Source organism: Dermacentor silvarum, chromosome 4 (assembly GCF_013339745.2).
Source record: "Dermacentor silvarum isolate Dsil-2018 chromosome 4, BIME_Dsil_1.4, whole genome shotgun sequence".
NCBI classification, from domain to species: domain Eukaryota; kingdom Metazoa; phylum Arthropoda; class Arachnida; order Ixodida; family Ixodidae; genus Dermacentor; species Dermacentor silvarum.
The window spans coordinates 4,976,323-4,993,984 of NC_051157.2; the positions used below are offsets into that span (position 1 = coordinate 4,976,323).

General features: G+C 46.8%; 1 protein-coding gene across 1 annotated transcript in view; it reads right to left on the minus strand.

The window, feature by feature from the left end:
- Positions 1-141: 141 nt before the first annotated feature.
- LOC119448046 (HHIP-like protein 2) overlaps positions 142-17,662 on the minus strand; it is an 86,316-nt gene continuing 68,795 nt past the window's right edge. The window contains exons 6-9 of the mRNA XM_037711542.2: positions 15,225-15,363; positions 1,097-1,230; positions 875-970; positions 142-276 (exon numbers count right to left, since the gene is read on the minus strand). Of these exons, the coding sequence (XP_037567470.1) occupies positions 203-276; positions 875-970; positions 1,097-1,230; positions 15,225-15,363 (443 nt within the window). The 3' untranslated portion in view covers positions 142-202. The remainder of the gene's footprint in view (positions 277-874; positions 971-1,096; positions 1,231-15,224; positions 15,364-17,662) is intronic.

Here is a 17,662-nt window from a genome sequence, read left to right on the forward strand (position 1 = left end):
AGGGAGGATGTCCAGGAGCTTGGCAGGCAGCCGCTGTCCCAGGCCTTATTGAAAGTCTGGAGAAGGAATTCCTTGGCGTGGTCAGGAAGGTTGCGGAGTGTGGTGTATGTTATGGCGTGATAGTGAATGCACGCGGCTTATCATAGCCAAGAGGGGCACAACGTTAAAGCAGCGCCCTTGGTGGGACTCCTAGCAGGCTGGCCTAGGGAGCCGCAAACGCCAGCGCCACCGTGAATATGGCCGGCCCGAAGATTCCCCCCGTGGCGTGGAAGGCTCCTGCGTTGGAGAAGACAGCGGTAAGGAAACAACTCCCGCCCCTTTTATCACTCTTTGTGGTCGTCCTTCATGTACTACATCCGTTGTGACACTCCGCGTTTGACAATACCTGTATTTATATTTTCTAGCAGTCACAGCACATGTGGCAGAGACATTCTGCCGTGGACTGCCCAGAATAATTGAAGGCAAATCAATGACTTGCGGTCTTGGCTAGTATTAAAATAGACAAGCTTCCACGAAATGACCAAACAGTTGTTTAAGTAGGAAGGTCAAGAAACGAACTCGCTTTACTATCGACGTGAGAGTTTTTTCGGCTGACAACGCGCGTAATCCGGATAAGTTTGGCCCATTTTTTTTCTTCGGGCTGATTACAGAGCATTGTTTCCCATATCAGCTGGTCACTTTCTAGCGCATCGTCTTCACATTGCATTGTGATGCTCAGAGCCGCTATACAATGAACGGTTGCTCGTGCGATGAAAATCACCTTTTCGAACACACTATCTGCGGCCGAGATAAGGGGCTCTGGAAATCGCACTCCCAACAGGCACTCAAAAGGCCGCTCATTCATATAGCCGATGATTCGATTGAAAGCACGGACCTTGACTGTCCTGGCAGCCGCCGTCCTTGAGACGGTAGACGACTCCATTTGGAACATTGTTCCTCAAGTCAGTCGTGGTCAGTATCAAGGGTTCATCTGCAATTGATGTGAGGAAAGAAACCGGCGCACGCCACTCATAAGTAGTTCTATCGTATGAACGTCCAAACATCAATACTAAGAATAAGAATTGAGCACTGCTGTACGCTCGATATTATTATATACCTTCAGCGTCCGTCGATATTGCGAGCACGTAGAAGGCTGCAGGACTGTTCCGTTGACCCTCACATGCTTTGAGACAAAGGTCTTCGGAGATCCACGTACTGTGTTCGGCCACTGGGTTGAGTGCATGAAGTGACCTAGAGGCAAAGTGAACGCAGAAACCGTCACTGTGTGCACACAAGTCGCAGAATTGTCCGCAACACATGGAGTTCATGTATATAATTGTTCAAGCTTCAATAATACGTCTAGAAAGCAAACTTGTCCTTCCGGCTTGCTTCTGGCAACCAATGAGGGCATATTTGGAGACTGATCAACGCATGGAAGATGTCAAAATGTTTTGGAAGGTCAATGACTACTTAGTTCTCTTTCAAGAATCTCCACACCAAGCATCACCTCTGCAAACGTTTGCCCGGAAGGACAACTTGGCCTTATGGATCTTATTTTGAAGCCACAACACATGTGTTCGCAACCTCAGCTTGAGTAGAAGAGGTGCGCGCTAACCTATTATCCTTACTTCGTTAGCACTGTGTCATAATTTGTAATCGCGATCGGTGCTTTGCCTTACGGCGAAACTGCGGCATTCTTTCGTGCCGCGGGAGGCACCGATGTTTCGCGACTTGCACCGTGCCGCGTACAGAGGAGACCAATGACCCCTTCAGTGACGTGGATGCGGCCAATTGGTGCACGCGGACCCACGCGACCGCTCGCTTCGCCCTGTTGTCCGCTCGCGTTCGTGCTTGGCTAATTGCGTGATGCGGGCTCCTCTCTCGCGCTTCTTTCTGGGTAAGCTGCGCCGACTGCCGAGAAGTGGGGCTGAGAATTGTTCCCTCGTTTTGCCGCACACTCAGTGGCACATACCCAGCGCATTTGTGGCGCAGCCTGCTAATGCGTGCGGTTGCTGTCCTTGAAGAACCGTTGTGACGTGGGCTCGTTTCCGCTTAGCATCGCATAAAGGGCTCTTTCAATGCAAAGAGCCAAGTTGTCTATCTACTCGGGTATGTGATGCCGTCGTGGTGGTTCATTCTAGCTTCGTGATCTCGTCGTGCTATCGTCGTCACGCTTTCTACCCATTGGCCCAGCTTGGGCCACTCGTGGTCTTGTCGTTGCAACACCATCATTCCAGCTTTGTCATCCGAAACTCGTCATGCCGTCGTCATTGACAACCGCCTCCATCGACGTCAATCCTTCTTCGTTGTATTGTAATCATACTATCGTCATTTAATGGTGATTATGCTGCAGTCATCTTCAGACAGTCGCTATCACGCCTCCATTCTCAGACCGAAATGTCATCGTAGTCCTCACTCCACTGCTGCCTTTTCAAATGGCCACTTAATCAGTACTCAGATGGCAAACCTGTTCAGATAACTCAATCTCATCCAAGATACAAACTGTGGGTCGAGTAAGCAATATCAAAAATGGGAGTTCCCTTCCCTCTGATGAAGTCTCTAAATTCACGGCCAGTTCTGCTCAACTCCACTCGTTGGACTGACGTCGAACCCTGTGCGCAAGATCAAGAACGTAGCCGGTCCCCATTAAGCCATGCTTCTTCCGTTCCACTTCAGAGTGAGGCCAAAAAGATCCGCCTAATAATTTGGAGAAGGTTGCACTATCTTCACCATAGCATATTTAAAAATACTCCAGCGGAACTGTGGTTCAATTTTTCCAGCTCCCACAGATTTGTCGTGTCTAACTGTTCAATGAAATCTAGATGTAATCATTTTACAAGAAAATTGGCCAGGCTCAGATAAAAATCTTCATTTCAGAGATAGAAAGCGAGAGAAGCAACTTCATTTTGTCCAAAATGGGATTAGAGGAGGGGATAATGACTAGAATCATCCCCCTCTCCCCCCTTTAGACAGCGGCCGGCAGCCCCTGGGCCGCTGCGGCGTCTTCAGCCATTTGGACTAGTCTTGCTTGAATATCCGGGTCCGAGCTGAGCAGCACGGTCTCCCATTGCTCCTCATCTCTTATTATTAAAGTTGGTTGTGGTTCTGACCTGTTACTGTTATTAGATTGTTTCTTTGAGCATGCCTTATGTGTTGAAGGTCTGCTCTGTTGTTACAATGCTTACATATGTCTGTGTATACCACTGGGTAATAGTGACTGAAGGCAGTGGGTTTGGGGAATGTGTTGGTTTGTATTAGCCTCCAAGCCACCGACTTCCGCTTGTTTAACGAGCAATGTGCTCCCGGGTATCTAGCCCTGGCTAGCCTGTAGTGATCTATTATTTCTCTACAGGACACCAGCCTATCGCTGCCCGACCGGTGGATTGCGAATGCGTCCGTGTTAGTGTTGGTGACGTCATCTCGGTCTGCGAAACCTCGAGCCGGGTCGTTATGCATATTCGCGTTGCCTGGCAGAAATTCATTTCAGAAATCATTACTCCTTTCGTTTAAATTGGTCTACAAAATGTGCTGGATCACTCACATTAGACTGAACCACAATTTGCCACAAAGCACTGAAACTACTGTCCCCTGAAAGAGCCCTAAGTCTTTATTATGTCGCTTATTTTTTACCGCAAATGTATAATGTCCTTCAGGGGTTCACGACACATACACACCTACTGGATAGTTTAATTTCTACTAGCGAAAGTGATGTTATATTTGCGGGTGACTTCAGCTCTCATCACGTGGCATGGGATTTGAAAACAGATCTGTGCGGAATTCGAATGTGGGATCGGTCACAGGACAACAATCTCATATGACAAAATACAGGACATCCTACTTTTGTTACAGGTATGGCTGCTTCTACTCCAGATCTAACTTTCTCAGGTTCAAGTCATTGCGTATCCTCTTGGTCGTGACCACATGCCTGTGATTATTGAGATTATATGTCCGGTAACATTCCTAGTGTCTCAGGCGTGAACGAGCATAAATTACAGTAAATTTCAAAGCAGGTTGCAGTCTATTTGAAGTGAATTATAAGCAAAAAGCATTAAGCATTTCTTCTCTCTTAACGAATTCCTGTAGAAAAGCTGAATTTGAGGTTCACTCAGTTAAAGATAAATCTTCTTTGCGCTGACGTAATTATGACTGCCTGCAGTATTATGCACGAAGAAAAGCCGCTTGAAAGAAATTGTTACATAAAAATATAGTCAGATCCTAAAAGTTCGCCCCACTATAAATTATTTGCAAATACATTCAAACGTACTGTGTTGAAAGCAAAAGATGAATATGACATAAAGCGTTATGATTTTATTTCCAAATCCAATAAAGAGTACGGGCTATTCGGCTTTCCTAGTTATAAGAAAAGTAATCTATTGGCGGTAAACGTAGAGTCTGCAGTTTTATCTCTACAAGAAATTACGGATTCATTAAAATTTGTTGCTAAAGAACTGGAGCATCGCTATCCTTTTAATGTTCCTCCTCCTACGTTGATTTCCGGTATTGATGAAGATTTTACGGAAGAGGAGGACAAAACATTTATTTGAAACCAGAGGCTTGTGGTTTCTTCAGGTGCGGGTGGCAACGGCGGTTAGTCGGCCTGGAGTCCCTGCTCCCTGGCGGCGGCCTCTGCCCGCCCTGTGACCCAGACCTGCTCAGCTGGGTGGGGGCTGAACGGTGTGGCCTCCCACTGCTGTGTCGTGGTAATTTGCACGCCCTGTGGACTAACAGCTTGCACTGCGGCGTAAAGGTTGCTGGATCAATGTATAAATACAGAATTGGTGTTCGGAAGGAGCCCATCTGTAGCTTCTCAAGATGAGCTCCTGCCATTTGGTTCGTGATTCGTGAGCTGGGGGGTACATAAGTCTGCCTAGTCTATAATATTGCGTCATTTCATTATACGTTACCATACGGTCTCGTGTCGACCACCCAAATTTCTCTGTCTCCCCATTCTCCGTTCCGACCTGGGTTGGGCCGTGGGCTCGGGAGGCGAAAGCTCGAGCCTATTGGTGGGCGGCCTCATCGCCGGGGAGTTGACTGGGGCCCAATCAATTTGGACAGCGCGATAGTGTTTTGGGCAAGGGTTTTATTTTACGGAGATATCCATGCCTGAATTGTGAGATGTGTTACGGTAACTTCCGACGACGGCTACGTGCCCTGATGGAGCCTCTTCGGCCATGTTAAACATCTTATACACTGAGTAACAAGAGGGTCTACTAAACACCATAAGTTATTCCGTCAGAAGGGCGTAGATTCCACCAGAATGGAAAGTGAAAGATATGTTGCTACAACAATTCACGCAAGAACTCCTCCGGGAGTTGTATGCTTAAGCATTGTGCCGCTTGGTCATCTCCACGCAGCCCGGTGTCCTCATCACTTGATCCGGCCAGTAAAAACCACAGCGCTGCGGCTGACACAAACTGGTGCCAACGGTGGGGCAAGGTGCATTGATAACGTCGGCGAAGTACTGCAGGTAGCGGCGCCAGGTTCATCATAAGCCGTTATCGCTCCATCCGTGTCGAACTATTATGAACCACGATCAAAGGACTCCGGGGGCGGCACAGACCGATCAAACGTGCTCTGGCACGGCCGCGCGGACCGTATTTTGAAAGTGATCTGCAAAGCGGACAAAGTGTGCCGACTACTGATAACTTCATGCGCTGTGTTTTCGCCGCTTCGTTTGCGTTGAAGCGCCAGGCAGCACAAAGGCTGCTGCAAGATCTTGAAGACGATCGTCTTACGGGAGGGACGGACGGACAGTTTTTTCGTTGTGTAAGCGTAGAAATGCTTACGTAAGCATAGAAATGCAGTATTGGTTACGCTTGACATTACTAAACCATACGATAGTCATGAACACGATCAGCCGACTGCCAGAACTCAATGTCCCCAAATATTTACAAGCATGGATTACGGAATATTTAAGTACCGCAGAATTTTATTGCTTTCAGAGCGGTTTTCCACCGGGTACATATAAATAGGCAAACGTAGGGGACAGTGCTATTTCCAGTATTATTTAATATTTTACTGATCTCCAATCCATCCCAAGAGGATGTGCATGCTTATGTGTATGTGGATGATTAGCATTGTTCTCATCGCCAAGTACAATCACACACTTTATGAAAGCTCGAAAAGGAATGTATCTCTTCTAAAAAACTTCCTTAATACCATTCATTTCTATCTAAACGTGAACTCATTGCTCGTATTTCCTCTGAAGGACCCAGTGCATATCTGTCGTACCAGCACGAAATCGTTTGGCAAGTAGATGCTGTCAAGTATGTTGGTGTGATACATGACAGCTCTCTCTTATGGCGTACGCACATAGACTATATTGCAGCAAAATGTCTTCGAGTGTTAGGTTTATTACCTAGACTCTTCATATACAATTTGACGATATTTTTCCTGGCAATGCAAAGCACCTACCTGCACAAATGCTAAATGCTACTTTACAAGATTATTTATGGAAATTACAAATAAATGTGTTCATAGCGAGTAATGCCTCGCAAAACGAAGAAAAATATGGTTTGATATATTCAGCCCTATTCACGATTGGTCATTTTCCCTTCGGCTTTCAGGCTTTGTACCCACATTTCTTGCAGAATTTTTAGTGGTAGTTCTGGCCCTTCGTAAATTAAACCCATCAATAAGTTCTGTAATTATTGTGATTGATTATTTGCCCTTCTGTGCTTCGCTCACAGAACCTAATGGCTCTTAGGTGTTGCGAGTGTTTAAATTATTAGTACCTCAACACTTAACTAATATTCATTTGGTCCGGGTATTTAACCATACAGACCTACTACTAAATGAAACGGCAGATTTGTTGGCGAAGGCGTCGGTAACTGGCCCAGCCATTCAAATTCTCCCTAAATGATTCTGCGAGAACTCTATGTACCACCTAAAGAAAATTGCTCGGATTTTAAGCACCTATTGTACCCCTGAAAAAGTAATCTTTGTCAAACGAAAAGACTTGAAGTAGCTATTAGTAGCCTAGGCTGTCGCATACCTTCTTAAATTTTATTGCGATAGCAATTATATGGACACTTCAACCGGATTTCTGCCGTCACCGTGAGATTCCGTATCGATTCCAAGGGCGATAAAATCGTCGCCGCGCGCCGTATTAGGGATGGTAATATCGATGAACGATTAATGGATTAATCGACTAAAAGTACGCCGCAAAACGATTAATCGTCATCGATGTGTACCTTTAATTTAATCGGTTTAATTGATTAAAGCAGTTCGATTAATCGTTTTCCAGACAGTGACTAAAGTGGCGTGAAAATTTTGAAATCGTACTGTAGAATGCGGAGTACGAGCAACGACCGCGCGGCTGCGAAGACCGAGAGCGACTGTCGACTGTTTTCCCGAGTCATGTCGAGCTGGCCAAGCGCTTCCCCGCTTTACGCGCACGTCACACAGGCTGCCTGGGGCCCGGAGAGAGGCCGCCCCCGTGGAGGAAGAAATAAACTAGGCGAGAGCATTACGTGAGTCTTGGCAAGCGAACTCACCGTCAAGCGATTTCCTTCGCTTTTTACTTTGCAGTAGGGTGAACACGTGACCCTGAGTGACAACGTATTGGCCGATAATGTTAGGTTCGCAGCACTTTCAAATCAGTGCGCACCCGTTCACCTGCGCTGCTGCTCTGCACCCGGCAGCATTAAACCTACCGCGCGCTCTGATGTGGCGATCACGTGTTGCGCCATTACTTCTTGATGTAAGTCGTGCTGCGATGTTCTCTTCTAGTTATTCCTTCCTCCATGCCCACCCTCCTCAGTAAGCGCCATGTTTAACATACAGGGTGTTCATTTTTAAGTTTTACGGAATTTTTAGAAATCGCCTGTGGCAGGTAGCATAATTTTATCATTGAGCTGGGTTATTCGATGAGGCGCAAATTCGCACGATAAATCGAAACACATATTCAACTAATTAACGAAAAATCACTGATTAACTTCTTAGTTAATTACTTTACGACACATAAAACAATTTACGAATTGTAGCCGGTGATCTTGTCAGGCGTATCCACTTGCAATGAATTTCCAGAATGACACCAGTTTGGAGATATGCGCCATCATACTCGCCGTAAAAATGCACTGTTGTTCCACTAAATTTTTTACCAAAATGCATTGAAGCACAAAAGTAACTGTAACGTCCATGTATTTCGTCCAACACTTTGAGAAATAGTATCTCGAAACTGGTGTCATCCTGGAAATTCATTTCAAGTAGATGCGTCTTGCAAACTCACCGGCTACAATTCGTAAATTGCGATATGTGTCATAAAGTAATTAACCAAGAAGTTCATTAGTCAATTTTTGTTAATTGGTTGAATATGTCTTTCGATTGCTCGTGCTACTAATATCCACCGTTCAACGATAAGAATTATGCTACCTGCCACAGGCGATTTTTAAAAATTCCGTAGTAGTCACGTAGTAGTTACGATGAAGAAAACAGTCGCAAAACTGTGAATGACGAAACGGGACTTTTTATTGGGCGAGCCTGTGCCCACAAAAGCAAGTTTCACTCGAAGCACAACGATAGCGGCGAACACAATCGGCGATCGTCGAAATCTGATCAGCGGCGAAGCGCGTCGGCTTTTATACATGAGTCATCGAAGGTTCCATAGTAATCTCTGGTACCCGCGTGTCTTCCAGAAGGTACTAGACAATTGGCGTCGCTCATACAATCAGATTACATAAGCGTTGGTGACAATTGACAACGGATAGAAGCATCGATAACGTTCGAGAAAATTCCGATACATGCAGGCGCTTCCTGCGCCGAGCGATAACGTTTAAGGTGGCGGTCCGGCAGCACCAGCCCCCCGTTTTGAGTACCTTTGGAGCAACCGCGGTGGCTCTTCTACTTAGGATATAAAGTTGTGGTATATACCATAAAAAAGCTTAATTCTTGTATATTCTAACTATAGATAATATTAAGAAATTGATTAATGTGATTTTGAAATAAATGTTCAAGAACAAGCATGAGATGCATGGTTCTTGCGAACTGTGTCTCAGTTGTGACCATATTTAGAAGAAATTACTGCATTTACTGCATTGCGGCTTGCTCTGTAGCTTTAGGACATATTTATTTCCTAGACGCAGCAAAACAATGTTAAATTTTTACTTTTTGGATAATTTGCTTTTGAAGTTTGCCAAAATATCGCAACTTCTGTTGTAAACATCCCGGCAACTAAACGCTCAAGGAAGCTAAATTTTCGACAAATTAGAGATCAAGCAATTTCCAATTGGGATGCAAAATTTCATTTATGTACCTTTCTTGGCTTTCCTAATAATGTGACCGAAACTAAGCAATATTTAGAATTCTGGTCCTACTTTTGCCCATTTTTGCGGGAAGGTACTAAAGCTACGAAGGTGCGGTGTAAAACTAATAAAGGTACATGAATAAAATTTAGCGTCCTACATGGAAATTCCTTGAACTCTAATTGTCCAAAATTTAGCTTTCTAGAGCATGTAGTGGCCGGGCTGTTTACAACAGAAGTTGCGATATTTGGCAATCTTCAAAAGCAAGTTATCCAAAAAGTAAAAATTCAACATTATTTTGCTGCGTCTAGGAAATAGATAAATATGTCCTAAAGCTACAGAGCAAGCCGCAATGCAGTAAATGCGGTAGTTTCTTCTAAATATGGTCACAACTGAGACACATTTCGCAAAAACCATGTATATCATGCTTGATCTTGAACATTTATTTCTAGATCACATTATTCAATTTCTTTGTAATATAAATAGTTGGAATCTACAAGAATTAGGCTTTTTTATGGCATATACGACAACTTTATATCCTAAGTAGAAGAGCCACCACGGTTGCTCCAAAAGTACTCGAAACGGGGGGGCTGGTGCCGCCGGACCGCCACCTTAACATTTGTTAGCCGGTGAAAAGCGGTCACCGGGGAAAGATAAACAAGTACACGTGTCAATATGAACACTCTGTATATTGCTTATTCCTTCACTAGTCACTAGTGGCAATTATAGTTGACCTCTAACAAATTAAACATTATTCTTTATCAAAATTTATACGCTTGTATGTCTTATCCTGGTTCCACCTTTCAAGCGTTAAAATAGGTACTTACGTGAATAGATAACTGTGTTTCAGCCTTTTTAAAGCGCCCGAAAAAAAAAGTCGATTAATCGATTAATCGACGAAAAACCCCGCATCGAAATCGATTAATCGATGATACGCTAAAGCGACGAACGATTAATTGCTAATCGATTAAAACATTTAATCGACCATCCCTACGCCGTATGCGCGAGCGAAAGATCGCGGGGGACGCGCGCTCTCACGGAGGGCGAACTCCCCCGCGCGCTATCACGAAGAGCGAACGCACTGTGGAAAGCAAACGCGACCGTCGCCCGAAAGGCTGGGGGGGGGGGGGGGGGGGGGGTAGGGGGGGGGGGGAGGCGGGGCGGCGCTGTGCTCCGGAACCAAAGGCGTATCTTGCCACTCAATCTCCCACGCGAAAACAAGAAACGGGAAGAGGGGGGGAAGGGGGGCAGCTTCTCCTCTGCCAACAACTTCTCCTTTGCCCGGCGGTGCCGGTCGCCCGCACCGTCTCTTATCTCCACACGGCTCTGACCTTTGTATGCGCTGTGCATTCGCCGCTCAGTTTCCGTTGAAGCGATAGACCGCGCGAACCTGCGCTTGCTGCCAGCGTTTTGACAGTCGTTGGCTGCGGTCACTCAGTGTGATCTATTCATGTTTGCTTGTGCGCGCTGACACCACGATTGTTGCCGGCCACGGCGGCCACATTTCGATGGGGGCGAAATGCGAAAACACCCGTGTACTTAGATTTAGGTGCACGTTAAAGAACCCCAGGTGGTCCAAATTTCCGGAGTCCCTCACTACGGCGTGCCTCATAATCAGAACTGGTTTTGGCACGTAAAGCCCCATAATTTAATCATTTTTTCACCACGATTGTTAATTCAGTTAGTAAGTTAATGTGTATAAGTTTATGCAGCCGATAAAACTACTATCCCTACACCGAATAGATCTCTACTAATTTGCTATCGCAATCGATGCTTCGCCTTTCGGGCGAAACTGCGACATTTGTTTATTAACACAGGGCTGATCTGGCATCCTCACCGATTTTTCTATATGTAGAGAAGATGAGACCATAGAACATTCTTTTTCTTCTTGTCGACAATATCTTAGTTTAAGAAAGCGAACTTTAGATAAAAATGTCGCAGTTTCGCCCGAAAGGCGAAGCATCAATTGCGATAGCAAATTGTAGATAGCTATTCGGAGTAGGGATAGTAGTTTCATCGGCTGCATAAACTTGGACACATCCGCTTACTAACTGAATTAACAAGCGTGGTGTTAGCGCGCACAAGAAAACATGAATAGATCACACTGAATGACCACAGACAACGACTGTCAAAACGCTGGCAGCAATCGCAGCGGCCGCAGCAGGCAAGGTTCGTGCGGTCTATCGCTTCAAAGGAAACTGAGCGGCGGATGCACAGCGCATACAAAGGTCAGAGCCGTGTGGAGATAAGAGACGGTGCGGGCGACCGCCACAGCCGCGGGCAAAGCAGGGGGGTGAATCTTCCTATACCTCCCATTGGTTCTCCTATAGGAGACGCACAGTCGACGCTAGCGCCAAGGCGCCCTTCAGTTAGGCCTTAGCGGATGGATGATGGTACTACGGTGGCGAAAAAAAAAAAGAAAAGCGGCGCGATTTTTTGTTACCCTCCCCCTTTCGCTATAGCACTTTTTTTCCTTACTTTTTTTATGATAACGTTGTTCCGCTCGGTTGCCCTTTCCCTCTTGACTATCCTGTCCCTCTCCCACGCCTCGCCTCATCCTCCCCTCATGCCTCGCGCAATGCTCTTTTTATATTTCTTAAGCTGTCCGCGGTGCTCTCTCTCTCTCACTCTCTCTCTCTCTCTCTCTCTCTCTTTTTTTTTTTTTTTTTTTTTTTTGTCGTGGGCGTTATCAGACGCACCGCCGGACCGAAGCGCGCGCTCCGTGCTCCTCTCCTGTCCAGCCGTGCCATTCGTGCTGCGTGCTTGTGCGCAGTAGATTCTTTTTGCGTTTTCATGCAGGCAGTCGCGTTCATTATTACAATCAAGCAAGCATGTGCCCAAATTGTATTACAAAAATAATTCCACTTACAACACAACAGTTCTTTGGACTCACTTTATTGTGTTCGTTTGCGAAAACCAGAATTGGAGCAGACAGTGCAACACACTATAGAATGCAACAAAACGCGGATGGTGTTTCATGTACGCACATGTAAAAAACATTTATTGTAATTGTTCTAATGGCCAATGCGCAGAATAGCTTCTCACAGCCTGCTTTTCGCTCGGTCCATAAAATCCACCTCCGTGTAGTGCGCCGAGTATATTCTGCGGTTGTTGACCTTGTCTCTGGGCAAAACCATTAGGTCCATCCTTCCAGCGTAGGTTAAAAACGCTTCCATCCTGAAGAACAGTGAAGATCATAAATTATAACATCGCAGTGGGAACATACAAAACTGAGCTCGTTTCGCGTCGCGGCAGAGTACTAGTTGTGATATGTCAACCTTAATTCTCAGAAAGCATTTTTAAACAATGGCGACCAATTAGCTATAGAAATAGGTGCAAAGTGCACATATCTACGCACGTATTCCTTGCGAATACGCACAGGTGGTACTATATTGTAACCAACAGTCACGACAGTCGTTTCTATAAAAACTAATTTATTCTGGGCGAACTTGTGCCCGTCAACTAAAGGTTGTACACTCAACAAAAGCGTCCCTCGAGCTTCACTTCTTCGAACCTCGTTTTCCTCTTCGTCGCCTCCTGTCGCGTGCCAGTCGTGCGATTCTCGCGCAGGAGCCGCCGGTCTGTCAGCACCGGCCCAGCGTTGTCTTGCGGTGCTTTGCTTATGCGGTATGGCGGCTCCTTGAAACGCAGTTAGGATGTGGCGGTCGTCTTTGTTTTCGCAATGCTGGCGGCAATATTTATAAGGAGCTTTATGTTCGCTGCTTGTTGACATAACGATATACTGCATCGTTGTGGCGATTTCAAATCAGCTAGCTCCTGTCTCACCACCGGACAGCCATGTACGACTGCGCACAATTACTATCACAAATAAAAAAATCACAGCATATCCACGGGGTGAATGATGATGAGTGGGCGAAGCTCCGGAGGGAATCATCGGATCTCCCGCTTAAGGGGACGCTAGCACACGCGTTAGAGACGTGCAGTACTCTCTAGTAAGGGGGAGCGGCCACAGCGTCTTACGCAGCCATTTACACGTGCCTGAACGTGCACCGCGTTTGCCGACGCCATCACATGACTGCTGAGAGAGTATACCCCCCGTATTCATAAACGCTCCTCGACTTGAACTTGACTTGCTACCGCCTTGGGCAGCGCGTTCGAAACGCGTTGAAGGTAAGGCGGAGAGCCCACAGCGTCTTACACCAGCTTCTTACACGGGCCGTAATGCGCTAGCACAAACGCGTTAGAAACGCGCTAGAAACGCGGCCTTTCGTTAATGTTGGGTATTTATAGCCATCGTGGTGCGTTTGTCCATGTCCGCTTCGTGGCGTAGTGGGCTAACGCCGCGCGCTCGGAAGCGAGGGGTCCCTGGTTCGATTCCGCGCTACGGACACAACTTCGGAATTTTTTTCTCATTTTTCTCAGACTGGTTACACACTACTACTACGACGAGGGGCGAACGGGTGCCGCTTTAAGGAGCTTCGCCCCTAAAACCGGGAAGTAAACTGCAAAGTGCTCACCTGCTGTCTTTAGGGAAGCGGTAGAATTTCGCGTCGCATGGCTCACTTCGTCTTGATGTGTTCGCACACCACTGAACCACACACGAACAGCGACAGCTGCCCGACATTGCGGGGAAAAGCCGACAAACGTGCAACGGTAGGGTACCACACGGACCAAACTGCTAGCGCGGAAGGCGAAAACCGCAAAACTGACCGCACAATGCCAGAAAAAAAATGCTGCCGTTTTGGCCGTTATCAGCCCGGCCGACAACGAGAGCGGGCCGCGCCCGCCTGGATGGCGCTGCAATAGATGGCGCTGCAATTCGCGTGGACAAAAAACCAGCGGAGTTTCCGAGGCCTGGGCAAAGTACGAGCGCAGTTGTTGGCAGAGTAGAACCTGCGCTCCCCCCCCCCCCCTCCCTCCCGCGCTGCCTTCCGGCTTTCTTGCTTTCGCGTGGGAGATTGAGTGGCAAGTTCCCCTTAAGCCCGGTTGCAAGATACGCCTTTTGTGCCAGAGCACAGCGTCGGCATACTCCCACGGCCTTTCGCGCGACGGTCGCGTTTGCTTTCCGCCGTGCGTTCGCTCTCCGTGATAGCGCATACGGCGCGCGGCGACGATTTTATCGCTCTTGGAATCTATCGGAACCTCACTGCGGCGGCGCTGCACTGCCGATCCGGGCAGCATTGCATGTGTAGTGTGCGTTGGAAAATGTGGCCCGACTATTACTAACTGAATGAACAAGCGTGGTGTGAGCGCGCACAAACAAACATGAATAGATCACACTGAATGACTGCAGACAACGACTGTCAAAACGCTGGCAGCAAGCGCCTACGCCGCAGCAGCGAAGTTACGTGCGGTCTATCGCTTCAACGGAAACTGAGCGGCGAATGCACGGCGCATAAAGGTCAGAGCCGTGGGGAGATAAGAGACGGTGCGGGCGGAGCGACGAGCGCGGTTGTTGGCAGAGTAGAAGTGCACCCCCCCCCCCCCCCCGCTCCCTCCGGCGCTGGCTTCCCGCTTCCTTGCTTGCGCGTGGGAGATTGAGTGCGTTCGCTTTCCGTGATAGCGCGCGTCCCCGCACGCTTCCGCTCGGGCATACGGTGCGCTGCGAAGATTTTATCTATAGGGAACCTCACGGCGACGGCGACGGCGACACCGACGGCAGAAATCCGGTTGACGTGTCCATGTAATTGCTATCGCAATAAAACAGCTCCATTTTCTTGGAATGTATTTAAGTGTTAAAAGTTTACTTTCATTAGGTGCCTCTATTCTTGGGCACAGCGATGGAAGGTTTGCGCTGCCATCCAAAATTTTCTTTTAAAATCAATGTTCTTTAAGCTCTAAATTCAAAATTTAAGCTTCCTTTTCTTTGCAGCAAATTAAATTTCAATTGTTTTTAGAATTTACTCCTACATTTTCATACACTCAATGTCTCTGATATCTGATCCTGACTTCCCTGTTATAGAATTTCGTCTGCCTAATTTCTTACTGAGCCACTTCGTGGCCCCAGAGTAGATGTAGAGCATGTCGAGGAGCGCTTACCCGTGAACGAAGTCGGCGTAGAGAAACCTTCCCCGGAGCGCCGGCAGCGCACGGCCTCCGTACACGACGCCCCCGACGATGGCCTGGCCGCCGCCGGCCCTGCTGTAACGGAAGACGGGGCTGCTGTCGACCACTCCACCTGGTGGGAAAGTGGGACGCGCTCATACCGCGCGCAAAGGCTCCATCGCAACTCCAAGGTGTCTGCGCCACTTTTCAGGCGCGACGACAAACGCCACATTTCAAGCCAAGGGAAAAATGTGACATTTGTAAACGATGACAAGGACAGCTTATTCAAACATCCGATGTTGTTCTATACTGTCAAAGTGTTTTGTTCGAGGGCACGGTGCAAATCCATTTCTACGAAACACGAAAACGTCTACTGCGCCTCTGTGTGAAACATGCGTATACACAATCGCAGAATATACACTGCACTGTTGGTAAACATGTAACTGCTAATATAGACACGAAGGTAAGCAGGGCATTTTGCCCTCCTCGGTATGCTTTTTTGCCACCACTCGCAGGCGTACAGTTTTGCTCACATAACCTTGGCATAAGTGTTGAAACATCCCAAATTGAACGCCCGTATCGCTTTGGAAAGTACAATGCCGGCAAGTGCAGGCCAATTATCACTAAATTCACACTTTTCAAGGACAGGCAGCGCATCTTAGAAAATGGGTTCAAAATAAAAGGTTGCAAATTCGCAGTACGCGAAGCCTGCAGACGCGAGTAGCTAGGAAAAACTTGCGTGATTCATAATCATAAAACATGCCATACAAATTAAACGTTGACAACCTGCTAGTATTACGTACGCTTACGATGCCATATCATGCGCAGTTGTTCAATCAATGCGCACGGGAACAGACCGTTCTTTCGCAACCACAGCGTAGGAACGATGAGGAGCCGTCATCTTTTTGCGTACACGCCGCACCCTATATCGAAACGCGTCGAACGTAAATCCCACCTGGAAAACTGCGTGACGTAAACTTGGCTTCATTCCGGTATTTCAGATCACGGCATTTTTCCAGACCATTATGTTGTTGTCTACCGCGAAAGTAAAGAAGGAGGCGGTGTTTTATTCCCCGTTAAAGATCACATAACATCATTTGTTGAAGACATTCCCAGCCCGTTGGAGATTCTATGGGTCTGCATCATTTACTAATTCATTAATTGGTGTACGTTGCAGACAACCAAACAGTTCTCCTTCCTCCATTTCTGATTTGCGCAACATTCTCGAATCTATTTCAGCGAAATGTCCTACAGCAAATATATTCTTAACGGGGGATTTTAACTACCCTGACATTAACAGGCCCTCTTTAACTTCCACCTCTCGCACATCCAATGATTTCATTAAACTCACCCTCGATTTTTCCTTAGTACAGTTAGTCGATCAACCTACCCGAGGAACTAACACCCTCGATCTCATTCTCGCCTCAAAACCTCAAGTCACTAGTGCCGTTACTATCACTGATGAATTCAGTGATCACAAAATCTTGACCCTAACTATTAGCAACCCATCATACCCAAGAACCATTGCTCCAACGCGCATCTTCAATTATAAGAAAGCCGACTGCACTACCATCAACTCTAGTCTTGAGATGTTCCGCGATACATTCATTCCTACTCTTTCCTCCCCTACTGTCGACGAAAACTGAACAATTTTCAAACACAAGTTATTGGCACTAATACATGCTCATATACCGCTAATTTCATTCTGACTTAACATTATCAAAACTGTGGTATCATAGACATCTGCGAACTCTACAACATAAATGGAAACACTTGTGCAAAATAGCTAAACGACTAAACACTCTTGCATCTTGGTTAAAACAAAAATGCTGCGAAACCGCATATTGTCGTGCTGTCCGTAAAGCTAAACATAAGTTCTTTTTTTTTCGCATGACTTACGGTCCCTAATGACTAACACTCCCAAAACATTCTGACGTATCATTTCCCCGGCTTCCTCTCCGACTAATTTAGCACTACACGGTGAAACCGATTATTCGATTAAAGAAGAAAAATGTACCGATGTTTTAAACAAGTACTTTACATCCGTATTCACGAAGGAACTAGGCAAAAGACGTAGCCAGTCAGAAACAGGACACAAGAAGAAGAACACACACGTTTTAGCGCCAAACGTGTGTCGGTGTTCTTCGTGTTGTGTCCAGTTTCTGATTGGTTTTTTGCCTCCATCACATTATACCAACAAGCCCAACGTGCAACGTTAGTCACGAAGGAAGACTGCTCAAATATTCCTAGTGTTGCTGACGTCGGGTATATGAAGGGCAGAGCTGGACAGCAATGCCTCCCACCTCGCTCTCGTGTTATTCTCATCTTGCTCTTCTGTGTGAGCAGTGCATTCCCATGTGATATGCCCGTGGTGTGGGAGCGTCGGTGTGCTCCCACACCACGGTCTTTGTAGGCAGTTGGGTAGTGTATAT